General features: G+C 42.8%; 1 protein-coding gene across 2 annotated transcripts in view; it reads right to left on the bottom strand.

Annotated features, from left to right (window-relative positions):
* The window catches only part of WDR17 (WD repeat domain 17), a 953840-nt gene extending 944841 nt beyond the window's left edge, over window positions 1-8999 (bottom strand). The window contains exon 1 of one of the 2 annotated variants that reach the window (XM_078677682.1): window positions 8787-8999. In XM_078677682.1, coding sequence (XP_078533808.1) covers window positions 8787-8831 — 45 coding nt within the window. In that variant the 5' untranslated portion in view covers window positions 8832-8999. Of the gene's footprint in view, window positions 1-8515; window positions 8634-8786 lie in introns of those variants that run through there. The other variant, XM_078677683.1, reaches the window with a different exon arrangement.
* Window positions 9000-22284: the final 13285 nt, after the last annotated feature.

The raw sequence follows: 22284 nt of genomic DNA, 5'->3' as shown, positions 1-22284 counted from the left end.
CATCTCTGCCTCGCTGTTATCCACAAAGCCCTTTCACACAAATTTACTCAAAGTCAACCTCTGCTCAGAACCTCACAATAAAAAGGAAAAAAGATGACCTTGTTTAGGAACTGGTTGGCACAGTGTAGTAATTGTAAACTACCTTTATTTTCATTATACAATGTATTCATTCATGTCTAATAGCTATTTTGTAGGTCACATAGAACTGTAACACACAATGTGCAATTCACCAATGCAGGAGCTTCGATTTGACTACAGCAGAAGCAGCTGGAGTTTGTCTCAGCTCGATGGCTTAGCGCTCTACACAAGAATGTTTTTTTGAAACAGCTGAAAACAATAATGTATGGTTTTACTACAAAGGTACCGAATGTGCTTCTCAGAAGCGCAATGTTTGTATTCATCCTCAAAGTTCCAATTTGAGTAGAACTAGTACCAATTCCGATATGCACGCCATTGAATCTACTGTACAACAGATTGCTAACTATTCTACTGTTGATAATTTTCTGTTACAAAAAAGGCACTGCCAAGGTACCTAAAAAGTTTAATGATTAAATTTTTGCAATTTCTTTTTTATTTAATTCTTTTCTTAAAGCATACATATGGGAATCGTATCCTACCATTATTTTCCTTATTGAATGTAGAGTCATTCAAGTGTAATAGCTATTGCTTATGTCACATGCAACTGTAACATGTAATATGCAATTCACTGATGCAGGAGCTTACGTTTGAATACAGCAGAACTGGTTCAACTTTGCATCAGCTGAATGCCCTAGCTCTTGCACCAGTGGGGCCAATTATAGCACTTAAATAAAGACACTTTCTATATAATTTTCAAACTCCATGCCTTTATAATACACAGCCACTTTCTTAGACACACCTCATTTCACCATTTTTCTTCTGTGGCATTGCAACATTCTGCATTATATTCTTCACAATTATTTCCTTATTCCTGCTTCCTAAAACACTTCATTCGAGTCTGCAGACCGGTAGGGGTGAGTAGTTTGCTTCCCACTCCCTGTATAGTATAAATGCACACTAACACTACCTACACAGGTATGCTACAGTGCCCAGTATCCTATAGTACCCACAGCACATCACTTTACAGCAATAAACTCACGAATTACACTCACACTTTCACCCCCGAGTCCTCAGACCGGTACCAGTGAGTACTTTGCTTCCCACTCCCGCTATACTCTAAACGCATACTAACGCCACCTGCACACATATGCTACAACAGTCAGTATGCTACACTGCGCAGAGCACATCAGTTTACAGCACTCAGCTCACAGTTTAGGCGCATGGTTTCATCCCCGAGTTTAGCGGTACTTCACCTCGGCACCATCTCACTCTAGACAAAACATCACTTTCACACTGGTAAGGGTAAATACTTTAGTTCTGCCAGTATGATACAGACCACTCAGCTCACAGTTTAGGTATACGCTTTCATCCCCAGGTGTACCGGCACCTCACCTCACCACCATCTCACAGTGGGCAAAAACAGCACTTTCACACCGGTAGGAGTAAATACTTCACTTCGGCCAGTATGCTACAGAGCCCACAGCACATCAGTTTACAGCACTCAGCTCACAGTTTAAGCACACGCTTTGCAGCCCCGACTTTACCAATACCTCACCTCAACACCATCTCACTCTAGGCAAAACAGCACTTTCACACCGGTAAGGATAAATACTTTGCTTCTGCCAGGATGCTATAGAGCACTCAGCTCACTGTTTAGGTACACGCTTTCATTGCCGAGTTCACCGAGCCATCACCTCTGCACCATCTCACAGTGGGCAAAACAGCCCTTTTACTCTGGTAGGGGTAAATACTTTGCTTTGGCCAGTCTGCTACAGCCCCCGGAGCACATCAGTTTACAGCACTCAGCTCACGGTTTACACACACGCTTTCATCCCAGAGTGTACCGACACCTCACCTCAGCACTATCTCACTGTGGGCAAAACAGCACTTTCACACTTTTAGGGGTAAATACTTCGCTTCACACTCCCTCTACAGCACACCCTAACCACCCTACACACCTAACAGCGCTCCTACCCTCCTTTTTCCCACTTTTTTCTGCCCTTTTTCCCCTTACTCACTTTAACGAAATCACAACACTTCCTAGTTGCAACCGCTCGCAGCGTTCGCAGCCAATCAGCAGCAAGCTCATGCTCGTAACGCCTCAGCCAATTAGATGACAGGATTCTCAAATATCGATATCTGTAAATGTCGTTATTTCTCAAAAACTACTGAACGGATTTACACCAAATAAACAGAAGCGTGCTTTCTAGACCAAGACCCTGCTAAATTTGGGGTAATTCCTTTCACCCGTTCGACCTGGAACCTTGTCTAAAGTTTCCTATGGAAATGAACATGGAGAAAACACGTTTAATGACCTCATTTTTTTCTCGCCCCTCCTTTGAAGAATCACCCCTAAACTTTTCAACATAGGAGCTGATATCAACAAAGATTTTTTTTTTAAATGTTGTGAAGATTCGTCAATCGGCGCCAAAGTTACTGTGAACAGAATGTTGCCATTTTCCTATGGTAACTAGGTCCTGACTATAACTACCTACTGGCAAATCCCAGTAGGTAATATATATACACATACACACACACATATGTGGTCAGAGACACCACACCACAACGGCGGAATCCCACATGAACAGCGGGATGCTTTTAATCCTTTATTTTGTGCAACAACAACAAACACCAGGAGGCCGATGTGTTCCAGCTTAGACTTTCAACTGGCCAACACCCAGTACTGCAACATACATGATTTTAAAGCTGGCCTTCGTTCACTGCACTTCCATCTTTAAAAAAAATCTAGACCGTTGTATATTTTCATCCGTGACCCAGGATGGCCGCCATGACGTTGCAAATGTTGGCCAGTACATGAATTCATAGCTTTAACAGCCTGTTTTTCACATTAATCCAATCATAATTATATTTTATGTTACAATCTCATTAAAATATATACAGTAATGCAATAGATGCTATACTTAGTATATGCAAATACGCTAAGGTTCAATTTCTTAGAAAGAGTTGTTTGTAGCTATGTCATATAATGGTAATAGATGACCAAACTCTATATTCTGTTTATATTTACAGAGCTGTGCAAACTTAGCAATAAAGTACATACATCTTTAAGTATTCTAAATTGCAATCATTCATATGAGATTAGATTTAATCTGGCGATCTTTGGTATTACATCTCACAAGTACTGATAAGTACATCTAGTATTTCTTCTTGTGCAAATATTCTAAAATGCAATGAAAAATCCAAATAAATGGTCATATTTTCTTATCAATTTATACTCAAACCTCCTTAAATATCAGGTTGGCATGTGCAAATTATGCATAAGGTGCAAGGAGATCTATTCATGAAACACATATTTTTTCTCTGAATGGTTTCTCTTCTAGCTAATCTTTTCACAGAATGCACTAGAACTCATGTGACTCAGATAAGATATTTAAGGGTACCCCAGCGTATTGTTACTTCCCTTGCTCAGTATTTATGTACTATGTATGGTCACAAATTACTTTCAGAGTATGGTATTTCATCATCCGTGTTCTCACAATTATCATGGCTGTTATCAAAACCAGTCATGATAGGGTCATGTACAATACACAGCTGTGTAGTCAGTCAATTAAAGTGCATGATATATAGATCTATATATTACCCAGTGACTGTCACCACTTGGAAGTTACAGTTAGGATCATGCTTCCATAGAAAATGCATTTTTTTTGTATTGCTAATACCCATGTCACTGTTTAACGAAACTCCTGGAAAATTTCCAAAAAAGTACTCTTTTTGCCATGTTTGCGCATGGAAGTTTCAGGTTGATCCATCAAGCGGGAGCTGAAGAGAATGAGGGGGGTCCCAAAACCTGTTTTCTCTTTTAATATTCCCACAGAAACTTTACACAAAGCTACAGCCTAAACCGCTGAACGGATTTACACCAAATGTGGCAAAAAGCTTGATCTAGTTCCAGAAAGAGTCATTTTTGTGTTTTGGTGAAAATCCGTTCAGTAGTTTTTGAACAATTAATGCTCAAACACTTTGTATATCTAGGGACGCAGAACATCCATGGATCCCAACAGAACTCAAACTAAGATCTGACTGACTGTCGCCACCTCAACAAGGAAGTGTTGGCAGCCATCTAAGGACTTGTGGCAAACTTTTGCCACAAATTTGCAGAGAAGCTGTGAATCCACGGCAAAAAAAAAAAAACAAGTGTGGTCTCCTATGTTTGTTTTAAAGATCCTGGGTGGGCGAGGTCCCAGAAGGAAACTAATATGATTAGGTTTCCCCCCTCCCCACGCTGATTTCGACCCCGGGGCCCAGTGCTACTTTATTAGTTATGGGGCATGCAGCTCCCACTCCCCTGGCTGATTTCAGCCTCGGGTACCTCATTCCAAGGGCCCGGATGCATTAGTATAGGGGAGGGGGCATGTGACCTCTCTCCGAGGGTCTTTGGGCTCCCCCGCAGCCCTCAACCATAGACTGACCCTTTGTTGACTGGGCCGCAGGGCAAGTGGTCCATGGGGCTAAAATGTGCCTGGGGAGTGGGGCTGCATGCCTCTTTCCCTGTGAATATTGTGCCAGGCTCCGGGGATGGGGACCTTGGCCCCAGAATTTGCATGTGGAGGGGGCCAAGTGCCCCGCCACCAAAATATGCACTGGGGATAGGCTCCTTGGGGCCAAAAGCTACCAAGGGATGGGGCCACAAGCCCCCCCCAAAAAAAATACCAGGATCGCTGGAACCGAAATCAGCCCAGGGAAGGGGCCCGCATGCCCCCTCCCCTCAATTTAAATTAGTGGCCCTGCGGGATGGGGTCCCCAGGTCCTATCAGGGGTCAGGGAGGGGTGTGTGACCCCTTTCCCTTTATTTTTAAAAACAGCTCTGGTGATGGGGTCCCCAGGACCTTACAAAATTCAGGGAGGTGGTATGGGCACCCCTCTCCCCTTTAATTTTAATAGTGGCCTGGTGGATGGAGTCCCCAGGGCCTAACAAGACTCGGGGAAGGGGACCATACAGCCCCATTCCCTTTCAATTTTAATAGTGGCCCTGGGGGATGGTGTCCATAGGGTCTAAGGAATCTCTGGGAGAGGGGACACATGCCCCTCTCCTCTTTAAATCATATATGGCTCTGGGGTTGGGGTACCCAGTGCCATAAAAGGTTCAGGGGGCTCCTCCTCTTTAAAACAAAAAGGTCCTAGGGTCCCCAAGGCCAGGTTTTGTGGCCACTGTAGGGTTGGCTTCTTTTGCGGGGTTTGCCATAGGGCTTGGACATAGGTCGGGCCTTGTGGCCAAACACCCACTGTGTGGGTTGGCTGCATACAGGAGATTGGCCCCTATGCGAACTGTCGGGTTGGCTGCATGTGACCGTTGGATAAACATATGATAATTAAATATTACTTTATGTAAAAGAAAACTAGAAATTCACTGAAAAAACAAAGATTCAAGTAACATTATAGTTAGGTGAAATGTTTGGTTTTAAACTCTAAAAACAACTGAAATTCACCAGTTATAGTTAAAGTTATCTCAAGTAGCTATAACACATGCCCTAAATTAACTTTAACTCGTGCCGTCGCCATACACTGCCAATTACCCTACTTATTACTTCACTCGTGACATCTTCGTTGATAGCATTTATAATATCACTGTGCACGGGGGTGAGTTATAGTTACTTTAGGGCAATTTATAAGGTCATGGAATTCTGAGTGATGCGCAATATCCTTAAAATGTATGGCTGGGGTAGTTGGTAATACATGGCCACACCATAAATCACTTAAATTCTTCTCTTTCATTTTAAAGAGATAGCATAGCTGCAGACAGAACAAATAAAAGCGGATTGTAATTTGGAAAATGAAACACAACATAACAGGCAAAAATCAAAATGTGTAGAAACAAACACAGAGTTTCTGTCTTTCCTATAAGGATGTGTAGTGCAAAAAATAAATAGCTCCTTTTTGCTGATCACTGTTCATTTTAGAAAATCAGATCAGAAAAAGGGAAAGTCAGTTCTCATTTATGTTGTTTAAAATACAGCTGTAAATATGCTCTATGACAACATGCCTTTCGCCTTGATTGCTGGCTCTTCCAGGAGGCATTGTGAAGTAACAATTTAACTCTAATAATGTATTACAGTTGAACAGCTATGTCATTTCCTTATTAAAGGTGACTAGAGACATCACAACATGTGCGTAATTTATTGGATAAAATACCCCTGCCGTAGATTATAAGGATATTGCAAGTCAAAGTGGAGTTCCATGGTCATTTAGAAAAATGAGGCTGAAGGCTGCGTTCCTTTTTAAGATTATGAAACTGTGAGGTGACTGCAATATCTTTATCCTGTATGGCAGTGGGTACTTTATTCCCTATGATAAATGGTCACACCATCACATTTCACACAAGCTACTTACATCATATGAAAGAAAGAGCATGTTTCTAAACACGAAGAATAAAAATGTAATCTGTAGGGCAAAATTAAAACATGCCAAAAAGCTGTTAGATAGTTGTTGTAAAAAGCTATTAGAATCAGTTTAACATGTCATTTTTTTAAAGGGTGCAGCTGAAACATGCAGAAAGATGCTAACTTTTCTATAATATATATACGTTTTGCTTGTCACTGTACAACTAGAAAAACAGAGAAGAAGAAAGAAAAGCAACGTTTTGGAACAACAGAGCTTTAATTACACTCCGTGGTCTGCCATGCCTTTCCCCTCGCTGCTGGCTCTGGCAGCAGGCATTGTGATATCAGAACTCAACTGTAATACCTTATTATAATAGGCGACTTGTGATCACCTAGTTGTCTATTAAAAAGAAATGACATCAGAACCCAAATGTAATTAATTATTACTGTTGAGTTTTGACATCATATTTTTACAATAGGCGACTGGATGGTCACAAGTCACCTATTGTAAAGATATCAGAAGTGGGTTTTTATACAGGGATTGCAGACTCCCATGCATTATAAAGGCAGTAAAGATAGGTTTTCATACAGGAACTGTGGAATCCCTTGTATTATATTGAAATTACAGACAGGCTTGTACACACGGATTGCAGGCTCCTATGTATTATATGTAAAAAAAACACAGTATCCAGTGACGGGGGCACTCCAAAGTAGATACTGACTGGGTGGAGTTTGACCCTGCACCTTCGCTCTTTTCCTCTGATTCCACCCGGTCAGCAACTGCCTGGGAGTGTCCTGTCCTTTGATAATAAATAGACTTCTGTATTGAACACATTGAACAATTCCCGGAATTACATCCAATTCTCTCACAAAACAATTCTGTGGCATTTGCCGCTGATATTTTTTTCTAGAAATTAATTGGTTTCATGTGTAAAATGATTTGAGCACGTCTGTTCTTCCTTACTCTTAACCACTAGGCTGAAACTCCTTCACATATTCACCAGGCAGTCACACACTAATTGACTATGTGTGTTTACAGGCGTTTGGGTTGGAACTTTATATCACAATGTTGCTAATCCTCAACTCCCAGTATGTTTTGACTTTGCAGTGTATTGTTTGAATTTCCTCAGAAAAACACTCAGGGCCATATGTATCAACACATTTTTCCCATAGACACAGAATGGGTAAAACCCTTCTAGTATTGCGGATTTCTATAAACCTAGGCAGAAAACTAAAGGGTTGATGGAATAGTCACTTAAAAAGTGAACTCTGTCATTTATGTACCAGATAAGAATCCTTTAAAATACAGAAAATATTTCAAACTTATCAAAATCCACTAAATAATGTGAAAGTGATTGTTACTTGTGGAGCACCTGCTTTTCTTAAATTGTTATTATTCTGAGGACATTTTTTTATTGCTGGCATTGACTCTTTAATTTGTGTGCAGTACTCTGTTATAGCTTCCCGGCATTTCCATTAATGAATTTGTGTAAATCATCATTAAACTAAGTAAAATTAAATAATCTGCAATCTCTTCTTTAAAATTATTATGAAGCACCAATATCACAGGTGTAACACAATCCCACTTTACAAACCTTTCTATGCAGACTCAAAGGGGGTGCTAAAAGTAACCTGTACTGAAAGGTACAGAGAGGACCCTAATGTAAAACAAATCTATATTTCTGCTCCAATAAATATTTGAAATGCTCACTCAAGCAAGATTTTTTTGGCAGAGTATTCCATTAAAGCAAGTTAAATCTCATTAGGAGCAGTCTGTTGCGCCACTTGTCACTCCCCTCCATCCAAACAAGATCAGGCTGATTTCCTCCAGACATTTCAGCTCTAATTTAAACTAAGTGCGAGCCAGGAAGATGCATTCATCACATCCACAGGCCCGACAAGATGGCAGCAAATTACATACAAACATTCATTGTAAACATACACACGGGAAAGAGGAGCTACATAGGGACTTCAGCCGAGCACTGCTTTGGCGTAGCTCCTCCGCACATAACATGCATTAGGCTGCAGCGAGCAGATTTTGACGTAATTCTCACACAGCTACCGGTTCAATATTTTAATACAATCCACACTCGACTGACCACAAATATGAAGACAGTGCAACGGGAGGCAGCTCACAGCCAGGGAAGGCCAGTCCCTATGGAGACGGATTAAGCAGGGAGGCAGGCATACCGTATTCTTTGTTGGCAGAAGGCTCGGCGGCATTCCGAGCTCTTCCTGGTTGCTAAATATAGCAATCCAGGTTCGTGTGGCAGTCTTCTGAGGGAGGGCAGGCATCTGACAGGGGCGAGCTTAAGCGTGCAGTGCATGGGTCGCGCGACGGCTGCATAGCTTCCCGGCCGGCGCCCCTACCTTGGCGTACGAGTCATTTCTGGTGAACCACTTCAGGATCTCCATGTCCGCGCCAGGCCCTCGCCGCCTCCCCTAAACTGAGATCGCAGGTGCCGAGGCTCCCAACTGCACGTGACGGAAGAGGGGGTTAAAATCCCACCCGTTGGCCGGCCGATGCGAGGACGCCACACCGGAGCCCCAGCATTGTGTCTCACCGCATCCACGCGCGCACATGCAGCACGGCACAGCAGCCAGCGCGTAGCTTGGCAACTGCAGCTCTTTAATAGGTAGCGTTTAAAAAAAAAAGATCCCGGTCCTCTTCCAGCTCTTCCATATTCGTACGAGTACTTCACAACACTATCACGGACTGAGCTGCACTCGCGAACAATGCAGACATCGAAGAATATGTTATACAGCAACAACATGGATACTATTAGTCTGCACTCTAAACTAATAAAAACGTGTCCCTGAACGAACATATTTCTGAAGGTTACTGTACTGTACGAAAGTCCTGAACTGTTTGAAATAGATCTCTGGCCGCAGGATCTTTCGCTAATATAAATATCAACAATTAATGTCATTTCGGTACCAGTTTACCAATGGTTCGGTCATTTTATTAATCTTAATTGCTTACTGCCGGGGAACGGCATTGTTACATCAGTCCTCTGCAGCTTGGCGGCTCATTAAGCACAACAAGGTAATGAAACTGTTTTTAATTGGATATTTTCCTGCAACACATCCTCCCAGCTCCTTTGTGGCCCTTGTTCCAGAGAAGAGAAATGTATAAAAGCAGCGAAGGGCACTGGAATACACACTGTCCAATACAATGCGCACTTAGAAATATTGTACATGCATACAGAACATGTAAAGCTTGAAAACATACATTCTGTTGAGTCCTTCATGGCAGTAACCAGTAAAGGGATTTGTCACTGAACGCAGTACGCTTGATTAAAATATTGTTTAAAATACTGTTGTTTATTTCTTATGTTTCTGCTAAAGATTGTTGCATATTGGCTAAATGATTTATTTTCACACAATAAATGAAAAACATTTTATTTGGGGGGGTTCACTTGCCACCACAAGTTTTGGTCTCCATCCTTGCAGTGAGTGGCAGGAAGAGTGCCACATTATGGTTACTCTAGACAAATGCCTTACACCGTTAATATATATATATATATATAGCAACAAGAGGGAAACAATCAAACAAATAACTTGTTGTTAGAGGGAAGGCAGCACCAGTGTGATTTTGGAGGGTGCAAAGAATTCTCTTGCCCCGGAGCTGCTGAAAGACGTAAGTCTTAAGTTCCTAAAAGCAGTGCCTTCTTTAGTGTTGGTAACACCCGCAGCGACAATCTTTGCTGGCATTCCCCTACAAAGACCTCCTTGTTCACGGATTCCCTACCTACCACCCTCCAATTTTGCTCCTATTCCCTGCTTAACAGTAAACACCTCTCACACATTTATTTATTTTATAGCACTACTCATCGCAATGTAGGCTGTCAGAGCGCTTTACATCGCAAGCATACTATATAGATACAAATGACGCATTCAAGTGTGTTAGTCAATGTATAGGAGATGTTACATGAGACCATGAGGACTATAAGGTGTATTTTATCCATAGTGGTAGGTATTACGGGTTAAGAGAGGTTGGTCTGGAGAAACGAAGAGGCAGATTTTGTTTTTATGGTGAGCAGTAACCACAATGCTGAGCTGCATTGCATGAAAAGGAGAGAGCACAAAAGCACACTATCTGCTAAGATATGGTGCTGTTATTCTCTCTCTCCTAGTACTGGTGTACCTTAGGTTGCGTTTTGTCAATGCACACACAGATGCACCATGGTGCAAGAGTGTTTGTGTGAACTCAAGCTTTAGTTTTACACTGGAAAGGCACCCTTCAAGCACCAAATTCTATGTTTTGACAAAGTTTAACAATTTACCACTTTGTATGTGAGCTGCAAGGTGCAACACACATGCAAAGGTGAAGAGGTTTAGAGAAAAGAAATCCATTCTCCAACTTTATGCCTGCCTTAACTAGGTTAAATTTTGTCTTAGATTGTGTCACCTAAGCAACTAAATAGAGCCAAGGTAACAAACATGTGTAATATAAAAGAATACCTAAAAACAGCAGCATTGGCATCAGATAAACATTTTATACACTCCCTTCCCTGGACCACAGTCTGCGAGAGAAGAGTGGAGGCATAGAACCAGGGAGGAAAATGGGGGCGTGGGGTGCAGCAGAGTCTCCCCGTGCACGGGGTGGGCAATGGGTTCAAGATATAAGGGGGTCCCAGGATATCCAGAGTCCAGCCCAAGGCGGATGCCCCACGTCCTCCCATCGGCTAAGTATGTCTCTCTTACGTAAAGTAGTGCATAGTGCTCTGTTGTGTTACTTTAGGGCTACTGTCCAATGCAATTCAGGATTTGCACTGATAAATAAGCACCTAAACAAAACTTTGTACTAGGTCTGCTCACGGCCGGACTGGGAACTAAAACCATCCATGGTAATCAGCTCGACCGGCCCGGGGGTTGAGGGGGGAGGGAGTGGGAAGCACCACTCCCGCAGCTGCTTTTGTTACAGGTCGATATTGCAGCACTGCTGCAAAACTGGCCACCTGTAACAAAAACAGCCCTTACCCTTCCAGCCCACTGGGGAAACGCCCGGTGCCCGCTATGGTCAGTCCAGTCCTGGGTATGCTTCATTTTTGTGATGTAAACCAGGAACAAAGTGTTAGTAATTCTGCCCCATAAGCATAAAACAATGATTGGGGTGTCATATTAATACAATTGCATTGCTATCCAAAGAAATCCTTTTTAGCAACCCAAGGATAATGAAAGGGGGGAAAATATTAAGGCTTTAAATCTATGAGTTTCAATTTACATGCATCTTTCTGTTGCCAGTTCATAGCTCAATGTGCTATATAAGAAGGATTGTTACTTTACCATAGATGGAGTTCCCATATCTATTTTAAATGTTTATGCCCCAGTTACTGGCGATGTACTCTTTTGGTCTTCCTTAGTACCACATGTTACACAACATTACACTGACAACTTCATTCTAGCTGGCGACTGTAATGAGGTTTTCGATCCATTCATGGATAGACAATCCTCTACCGCATACATTCCCCATAAATCGCATAAATCCTTCACACAGCTCGTTCACCAATTTAAACTACTTGATGCCTGGAGGTTGTGTCACCCTATCCTACGTGAATATTCTTTTTTTTCCCCACCGCATCATACTCAATCAAGATTGGATTACTTTTTTATCTCGCATCATTTGTCTCAATCCCTCATTTCCTCTGAAATTGGCTCTATTCTGATTTCTGATCATGCTCCAGTTTCGATGTCATTAGATGTTCTTTGCAAGCCCAACTCTACTAAGAAATGGCGTTTTAATAATTCCCTTCTCCTCGATCCTGTCTTTGTTTCATCCTTTACCTCTTTTTTTCATGATTTCTTCTTGTTGAATCAATCTGACGAGATTCAATTCCCGGTCGTTTGGGATGCTTTTAAAGCATCGGCCAGGGACTTTATAATTCAATTTGTTTCGCGCAAGCGCAAGACAGCACAACAATCTACCAAAGATCTTTTTTCCAAAATTAAACGTCTTGAGCATTCCTATTACACTTCCAAATCCAAAGACTGTTTGAATGAACTTATTGCTACCAAGCTTACATTTAACCAGGATACCACCAATAGTGCCTCTAACTATTTACTAAAATCCAGCGCAAAGTTTTATGGGGGCCAAAATAGAGCAGGTAAATTGTTGACTAATTATTTAAAAGCCAAACAAAATAGGGTTAATATAGATACTATTCATAGTCAGGACGGTTCCCTTAAGCATAAAGATAATGAAATCTTACAGGAATTTCAAAATTTTTATGAATCTCTTTATTCTTCTGAATCTACCTCATCTGCAGAATCTATCTCCCACTATCTCTCTCTAATTCACTCCCCTTTTGTTTCGCCCCCCGATCTTTCTTCACTGGAATCTGATATAACACAGGCGGAACTCTTGCGAGCTCTGCAGTCTTTGAAACACGGGAAGGCGCCGGGACCTGATGGGTTCACTGTTGAATTCTTTTCTCACTTTTTGCAATTGCTTATCCCCAAATTGCATTCTTTAATCTCTACCTTTCTTGAGTCTGAATCTGCTTTAGGTACTTTTGCAGACGCTCTCATTTGCATTCTCCCCAAACCAGGTAAAGACCCGCAGTATTGTAAAAATTATCGGCCAATTTCATTGGTGAATATTGATTATAAGATTTTCTCAAAAGCACTGGCCATGCGGTTGGAATCTCACTTGCCCGATCTTCTGGGAAACGAACAATCTGGCTTCGTCAAGGGTAGATACCTTGCAGACAATACCAGGTTAATCTTCGACATCATTTCTAAATCTTCTCGCTCATCTCAGTCTCTCGCAGCCATTGCTCTTGATGCTGAGAAAGCTTTTGATAGAGTTGAATGGAAGTACCTTTTTCACACCTTGAAGTGGTTTGGTTTCGGTCCAAAAATATCTACATTGATTTCACTCTTATACTCTAGCCCTAGGGCGGCAATTTCGGCGAATGGATGTTTCTCTTCTTATTTTTCTCTTAAGAGAGGAGTACGTCAGGGCTGCCCTCTTTCCCCTTTTTTGTTCGATCTCGCCCTAGAACCTTTCCTATTAAGAATTCGCCAACATTCTGATATCCATGGATTCACTTTCCAGAAGTCTCATATTAAGATGGCAGCGTATGCGGATGATGTCCTTTTATTTCTCTCACAACCTAGCTCCTCCCTTCCCGCGTTCCTGACTGAGGTAGAATATTTTTCTTTTGTCTCCGGATATAAATTAAATAGGGACAAGTGTGAAATATTGCCCTTAATGAAATTTACTTTTAAAAATGACTTTACTGCTTCAGGCTTCACCTGGAATTCTTATTCCATTAAATATTTGGGGCTTAATTTTACAGCATCCCTTAAAGACACAGTTGTTCGCTGTTTAGAGGATTGTATTCAAAAGATACTCACCCTTACTTCTAAATGGCATCCTCTTTATTTATCCTGGTGGGGGAGGCTAGATACGATTAAGATGATGCTATCCCCTATTATACTTTTTACCGTTTCCAACATTCCTTTGTCCATCCCTTCCAAATATTTTAAGAAAATTAATTCTATCCTTTCGGCCTTCCTGTGGGGGCACAAAAAATCTCATATGTCCTTGAACAAACTATCTCGACCCAAATCTGAGGGGGGGGGGTGAACTTCCCCAACTTCTCTTTGTACCATAAATCTTTTTTGTTACACCACATCTCCAGGTGGCTTTTGGATATTAATGCTTCCTCTCCTCTTTGGTTAGATCTAGAGGAATCTTTCATCTCTCCCTTTCTTTTTCGAGAGTATCTTATGTTCTCTCGCAAACCACACGGTGTAGTTACTCCTATTGTCAAACATACATCTAAACTTCTTCCTACTCTCCCTATCACATCCTTTTTTGATCAACCCATTTGGCATAATGGTTCTATCTTGATAAATAAGAAGCCCATTTTTTGGAAGGCATGGAGATCTCGCGGTCTTATATGGGTTCACCAATTATATAACCACGGTCGGCCCCTTTCCTTCTCTTCGGCTACTTCTTTGTTCCATTTTCCTTCTTCCTTCCGAACCAAATATTCCTTGTTAATTTCTGCTTTTCAAGAGGCTCACAATACCTATCTCACTTCTCCTTCTCCTGTTTATCCAATACCCTCCAGTATGCCTTCTTTGCACTCTTTACTCCTCAAACGTGCCAAGGCTTCCAAAATTTATGCTGCTCTTTTATCCTCCCCCTCACCTAGGCTTAAAACAAAAACGGAGGAGACTTGGGAAAGAGAGTTACAAGTTTCTTGGACCACTGCTATCTGGGATAAAATTTGGCTTAAACTACGCACATCTTCTAGAGCCGCCAGCGCAACTCAGACGTTATTTTTTATTTATAATCGCCTATTATTTTCCCCTCTCACTCTCAGCAAGCAATTTCTAGCTGTCATGGACTCATGCTGGTCGTGTGCTAAGCCCGGAGCAGATCTTTTTCACATGCTTTTTGAATGCTCCTTAGTGCGCACCTTTTGGACGCAAGTATGGTCCCAGATTAACAACATTTTTCTCTCCACACACCCCTTTTCCGTCTCGCACATTTTCCTGGGGAGTGTCTCTCCTATTTGGAAACACTGCAATATGGATACCAGAATTATAGATCTATTGTTAGCAGTTGCTTTTCAACAAATTACCAAAAATTGGAAAGACTTTACCAAAATATCTTATCAGGCATGGTGGTATGCAGTCTGTTATAATCACAGATTAGATACGACTTATGTTTATCCATTGTCCATGGCGACGAAACGAAAAATGTTATGGGAACCTGTTACCACCTTGTTTGATGATAGTGCCAGACATTCTTTGCCTATTTCTCCTCTGCAACAAGAAGTTTCTAAGCCTCCGTGAGGATGCCTTGATGTTCCATATTGTTTAAATTTAATACATGTTGTTACTTTATCATTGCATTTCTGAATTACATCTGTTTTCATTGTGAGTGTTATGTATAGTATATACCTTTTCAGCTGTACTTTGTTATAGTTATTAGTCGTGCTTATAGCATATTGCATTTTTCTTTTACTGTCCTTCTCTCTTTTCTTTTTCTCTTCCTTTTCTCTCTTCTTTATACCTTCATTCTTTTCTCTTTTGCGATGCTTTATACCTATTTCTTTTCTTTAGAATATTTGAATTCATTTTTATGTAACATGTGTTTCTGATATGTTATGCTTATCTTATCTGAACTTCTTTTAATAAAAAAAAAATTTTGAACTAAAAAAGAAGGATTGTTACTTATGAACTCAAAATAATAAAATGATCTCTGTGACAAAAGCAACAACCCACTGAGCTATCAGCATGACATACTAATCTGTCATGTGCATGTCACATGTTATGCTCTGCAGCAGGAACCCTTACACTGTATGTTACTATATCAAGAGGCAAAACTTGACTAAATAAATCACAGATCTTTACCTCAAGTATATGAACCAACCTAGTTATCATGCATGTGTCATACACACTGAAAAATGCAGCACACATAAAGAACTCTGCAGACTGTTCTTATCTCAGCTCAGCTGGTCCTCGACCTTGGAACCCAGTGAGACAGCACCAGTCACACCACCCTAAAGCCAGCCCTGATTAAAAGTGTATATGAGTGACAGCTTTATAGGTGTCCTTTAACTGGCTACCAAACAATAGGTCATTGTGAAATATGCTTTATCTCGAAGAAAAGTGACACTGCATACAGGCAGAGTTGGTTTATCCAGCGGCATAAACCCCTCACTCAGGAGCACCATACATGCCACATAATACACATTTTAAATAATAATAATCCACATTTGTAAAGCTCACAATCACCCGTAAGGGTCTCTAGGCTCTGGGGGCCGTCGGGAAGATTAAGCAAGCTATTGCCCAGAGTCACATAGTGCTGGGCTAATCTGCCGCCGGTGCCAGGGATTGAACGTTGATCCACAGATTCCAGAGTCAGTCTCCCTAGCCGCGGCGCCACACTTTTTCCATCCCCAGTAGCTTTAAAATACAACGGTGAGGTTTTCAGATATGTATTTTCTATGCATTTTGTTTTACAAAAATGAAGATATCGGTTGTAGAGATTAGACTGACACTAAAGGAGAGTCAATCCAAACTTCAGACTCTATGATGTCTGTGTCACTCTTTGCCTGCTTCTTTTTTGTGCCCCAGCTTGTCAATCTTGTGTTTATCCCTTGCATGGAGCACTGACTTTTTGCAATCTCTTTGATTGGTTGGCCTCACTGCTTCCGCTGCTTGCTTTTTAAACATTACTTTTTTCTTTTGTGTGAAACACTCCATTAGAGTGATTGTGTTTTTGAGAGGTCTACGTTGTATACTTTTCTGTACCTGGTACTACATACTGCTCTCTATTGGCCAATTGCTTCTCCACGCCCTTTCCCTCTTGAGCTTGCCTGTGTGCTTTTTCCCATTGCTTCCTCCAACTGTGCCCTCCATGGTGCTTTGCCCCAATCTCAGTGTTGTTTTTGAACCCACCCTCACCCCGGTGCTTTCCCATTCCCTCACGTGAAAATCCTCCCCTGTTGCGAATGGCCCCTCTTGTTGCTTTGCAGTTTTCCCATCACTCTTTCCCATGCTGCTTTGTCATTTCCGTCACCCTTCCCTATCTTACTTTGTTGTTTTCCTCACCCTTCCCTGTGTTGCTTCCACACTTTTACCCATTTGATTTTTTTTTATGGTTACAGTACCGCCTAAGATTGGTAACTAGAAAGGGGAAAAAAAGATGGGTGGGGCGTGCACACATACAAAATGATGCAGGCAGAGGCGTGGCCTCTTAACTTCGCCAATGTTTGTGTTTAAAAGGATCCCAAAGAGAAAACATGCCTATGTGCAACACATTTGTTTTGTTTAAAGCCAATTAGAATAACAATGTAAAATTAGGAAATACATTTGGCTGAACATTCCACCTTCAGTATTCCCCAGTTCAAAGCAGGAGATGGTGCACGCAGACGTCAACCTAAAGGTTGCTGTCAATTTAGCTTTATGGAATCCAGAAGTTCATGTTCGACTATGGATGTTGGAAATGGGCCATTTTGCAGGGTTATCCTCAAACATTTTGCTTCTTTCTCCTATTTTTCCTGACCTGTTTTTGTTGGCTTTAGGACTCTGGGCACTTTACTACTGCTAATCAATGCTAAAGTGCATATGCTCTCTGTGAAAATTATGATTATAATTGTTTATCCATGATTGGAATATTGGATTTAGATGAAAGTCCCTAGTAAAGTGCACTAAGCGTACCAGTGCCTGTAAATTAAATGTTACTAGTGGGCTTCCAGCACTGATTGTGCAACTCACAGGAGTAGCCCTATAAATGTATATCAGACCTACCACTGTAGCAACTGTGCAAGCAGTTTTAAACTACCATGTCGACTTGGCAAATGCACCCACTCGTCAGGCCCCAACCTTCCCATTTCTTATATGTAAGGCACCCCTCAGGTAGGCCCAAGGTACCCCTATGGGGAGGGTGCAGTATATGTAAAAGGCAGGACATGTGCTGGTGTGTTTTACATGTACTAATAGTGAAATACTACCAATTTCGCTTTTCTCTATTGAAAGGCTATCTGTCCCATAGGCTAACATGGGAGTTGTTTTGTAGCATCTTACAGTATATCTTTCCAGTGGGACAAGATGGAGAAATGGGGTTTAGGCTCTTTGAACTCAGAATTTAATAACACATCTTTTTAGGGGGATGTTTTTTAAATCCTGTGTTTGAAAATTGCACTTTTATAAAGTAGGCATTTTCTTAGTTAACCATTCTGGTGTTTGTGTATTGACTGTCTGGTTTTGGACTGACAGGAGCTGGGGTTGTGCATTCACTGTAGACAGCAACAAGGGGGTTAAGGTGTGTCCTGCCTTTTCTGGGTGGCTCATTGCTGGCCTGAATAGACCTTAGCTATAGTGGCATAACTAGGAACGCAGCATCCGAATTTAAGAGCCGGGGTGCCTAGCAATTCCTGAGGTCGCCACCCACAACATCTGCAGGTAAGAGCGGGGGTGTCGGCTGCCACCCCCAAACTCAGACCCCCCACTCCTTCCTTGCTACACCACTGCTTGACTGCATTTAGAGTGGTGGGAGGAGTTTTACTTGCACCTGAATAGGCTGTGTTTCCTGTGCACAATGCTGTCTCCACCTCCAGTGGTTATGCTGCACCAGAGAGGACAGAACTAGTTTGGACTGGGCTCAGAGACCCTTACCACAAAGAGAACATGGGGTATAAGTATTGGACGTTAAACTCCAGAGAATTAGATCAGTTCTGGACTTAAGAGGAAACTCTGCCAAGGAGAAGAGCTGGAGAGCTGTAAGGATGAGTACTGCTTCTTTGCTGTGTGTGCTTTGCTGGGTTGGCCTGTAGTTGCTGCTTCTGCCAAGGAGAGGACAAAGACCTAAACTATGCTGTGAAACTGCTGGAATAAGAGTCTCCAAGGGCCTGTTTGGGGGGCCTCCTGTTCTGATGTCTCAGGGACACAAAAATTCACCTGCAACCCACTGACCAGCACCTGGAAAGTGTGCCAATTCTGATTCCTGGGCTTTGAGAATTATGTGGTTGGTGCTGCAAGAAAAGCAAATCCAACATCGTCAGCGACACCATCAGTGATGCCGAAACCTGCACAGAGGCCAGTGGCATCGCTCATAAAGCGCACAACACACCACCTCACCTGCACTGCAGCACCTATGCCCTTCGACGCCTGCAGTTATTGGCCTTCCCAATGCCAGCCCTCGCACTGAGCCACTACCTGCACCTGCATCCCGTTATCGCGGAGTCGACAATGAGGGTGACTCCATGAACTCTTCGACATCGATTTGCAACAAATCATCAGAATCAACGCCTCACCGCCGACTCTGCCTAACATCCTCTGTCCTGCATTGGACACTTGATCTCCTCACAGACTCGATGTCTCGCCTCCCCCGTGGCAACTGGGAACCGCCTTCACCTCAGCACTGACACCTCACCTCCACAATGCTGTGCATCATCTGTTGACTTTGTTTCCAAGATACTGTTGTTTGGGGGCAGTCTGTGTGACTTCATGGCCAGCCCGTTCACATCGCGGAGGGCACCGTACTTTGGATTTGTGCCTGTCACAATGTCCTAATAGACCCAGGAGGATCTATTTTGTTTCTAAAGTGCTATTTTTGGAGTAACTATTCTAAGAATCATATTCTTGATACATGTATGTGGATTCTTGTCGTTTTGGTCCTGTTTGGTTTAGATAAGGATACATTAGTTTTCTAAACTGGTGTGGTGTCCATTTGTGTTTTTGTCACTGTGTTACTGTGTGTTTGAGTACACATACTTTACACATTGCCTTTGGGATTAGCCTGTCTGTTCATGCCAAGCTACCAAGGGTGTGAGCAGGGGTTATCTAAAGTGTGTAATCCCCTTATCATGACTAGAAGCAAGGGTCCCTACTTGGCCAAAGGTGCATACCTCTCCCAACTAGAGAACCACATTTCTAACAATGAATGAGAAAACATTACCACGTGGTCAATACCTTCTCACTTCTGTTCAGTATCCTTTCTTCGCTCGCTCCCTAACTGAAAAAAGCACTGGCAATGTCAACAGGTTGCACCCCCGTGTGCACCATTTTGTGTGCCAATGACTGTTTTTTTTTTAATGCTTTTCCTAATTTTTATAATGAAAACAGTAAAAAAAGAATATTAACCTGTGTTTACATACAGGATCCTATCACCAGGTGGATGTGTTTTAATATTGATGTAGAATATGTTACTCACCTTCTGTAATTCTCTATCTGACACAGACCAAATCTATATAACCACAAATTCCTCACTTTTTGAATACTCCCCCAGAGGTCAGATGGGATCCTAAAAATATTGGTACCTATTTATGCCCGTGCACATCTCATCCGGTGCGGAACAATGTTGACATGGAGCATAGGCGTATTGCTGAATATTTTCCAGATCTAGTTTAACACATAACACCTCCTGCTGCCTAGCTCCTCGTGAGTGGGGCTGTTTCAAGTTCCCACAGCCGCCAGACTAGTCCCACAGTCCGGAGGTCGACCTCTTTGGGCTTCTAATTTAATTCTTTCTCAGTTTGGTTAATTTAGTTGAATTTTTATTTGCTGATTGGCCCTTTATTTTCTGGGTTTATTTTGGGTTAAATGTCCTCGCAGGGTTGCCCCGCCCATTCCCACTGTTTACTCCATCTCCAATCGCTGTTAACGCTCCCTGCCTTCCTGCCTCCCTGACAGCCCCTACCACTTCCCAGGGCTACTTATGGAGGCTGCTGCGTGGCTGTGCCACTGGCGTGCCAAAGGCCAACTCGTCTGCACCCATCTGCACTTGGACAGCGCTTAGCGCAAGGACCCCCACCAATAAACTGCCAAGGAGCTCCTGGACCTGGACGCCCACTCCGAAACAGCTGCTATACCTCTTTATCAAGATCAACAAAGGACCCTCCACCTGCTGCCACTGCTGCTTCTCTTGCAACACAGTCCAAGATGGATACTGCGGTGCTACAGCCCAGAAGATCACATAAAACCCGGAACTGGTCCAGTGCATCCTGCTCGAAGCTCGCGCCCTTTGCAAACACCCCAAGGAAATCTGGGACACCATCAACACCCTCTTCTTGGACAATGCCACCACCATGACTGATGGCTACGAGATGGTACACCGAGACCGCACCAACACACAAGGCGGGGGCATCGCCATAATCTTCAAGGAAATCATTGGATGCACAGTCACCAACGACGACCCCCCCATGCCTCTCATGAAACATCTCAACTACCAAATACAGACCAACGCTGGGGCCATGATAACAGGCACCCTCACTTACAGAGTCCCAGAACCCGACCAGCTTTCTGTGAAGCCATTTCCAACCTCATCGTCACCCCAGCCATCAACTCCCACCACTATGTCTTACTCTGCGATCTTAATTTCCACATCGATGATTCCAATGTTGCCAACTCCATCACCCTGCTGGAGAACTTAAACAACATTGGCCTCACCCAATTGGTCAGCAAACCCACACAGAGGGCCAGACACTCACTGGACTCCCTTTTCACTACCAATTACAGAATCAAATTCTGCCCCGTCACAGAAGTCACCTGGACTGACCATGCCAGCATTCACTTTACCAACTTCGATGCTTAGCGCACCATCAACAAGCATCACAGCTCCTTCCAGCGCAGCTGGGGCAGTGTTACCAAAACTCAGATGACACAGCCCATCAGCACTATCCAACCCGAAGCCTCAGACCATTACCAGGCTGTCCAAAATGTCTGGGTCACGAAAAGCGCCAACAGAATCACTTCACTAAAACCAAACAAAGGCAACAAAACTAAGCCTGGGTGGAGTTCATGGAGTTCCGTGTGGCAAAAAGACTCCAGCAAACTACGAGGAGTTCCGGGAGCCACAAAGTGGGTTAACTTGCGCTGTTCATGCTGATTTTTAGTGCCGGGTGTTTGTCCTGAGCTATAAAATTAGCGTGAATGGCATCTTGCAGAGTGCAAGAGGGTGCTGCTTCTTTCTGCTGCTCGAGCAGAAGTTCTACTCGAGTGGTAGCTTCCTAAACATGAACGGAAGGTTTCTTAATTCGAGCGGTAGTGACCATCCACAACCGCTTGCATTGTGAAATCTCGCTGGGAAGTGGTCTAGCATTGGATTTTCCTTGCTCCCACTCGCCAACTTACCGTAAGCACGAGTGAAGAAAACACTTTTTTTTCAGAACTCTGCAAGCTCCGCGGTGTGAGGAGTTAAAAAAAAGTCTGCAAAATCTGCAAATGGAGTGGAGTTCACCACCCAGGCTTAAACAAAACCTCAAAACAAGACAGATGGTAAAGCCCAGAACTCAAAACCACCAAGCGCAACTGCTACTGACTCAAGAAGCGATGACATGTCACTAACAACCCTTCTGACAGAGACGCTCACAAAGCAGCCCTCAGCAACGACCACCGATGC

This window comes from Lissotriton helveticus, chromosome 2_1 (assembly GCF_964261635.1).
Source record: "Lissotriton helveticus chromosome 2_1, aLisHel1.1, whole genome shotgun sequence".
NCBI classification, from domain to species: Eukaryota; Metazoa; Chordata; class Amphibia; order Caudata; family Salamandridae; genus Lissotriton; species Lissotriton helveticus.
This window is presented reverse-complemented; position numbering and strand designations above follow the sequence as displayed.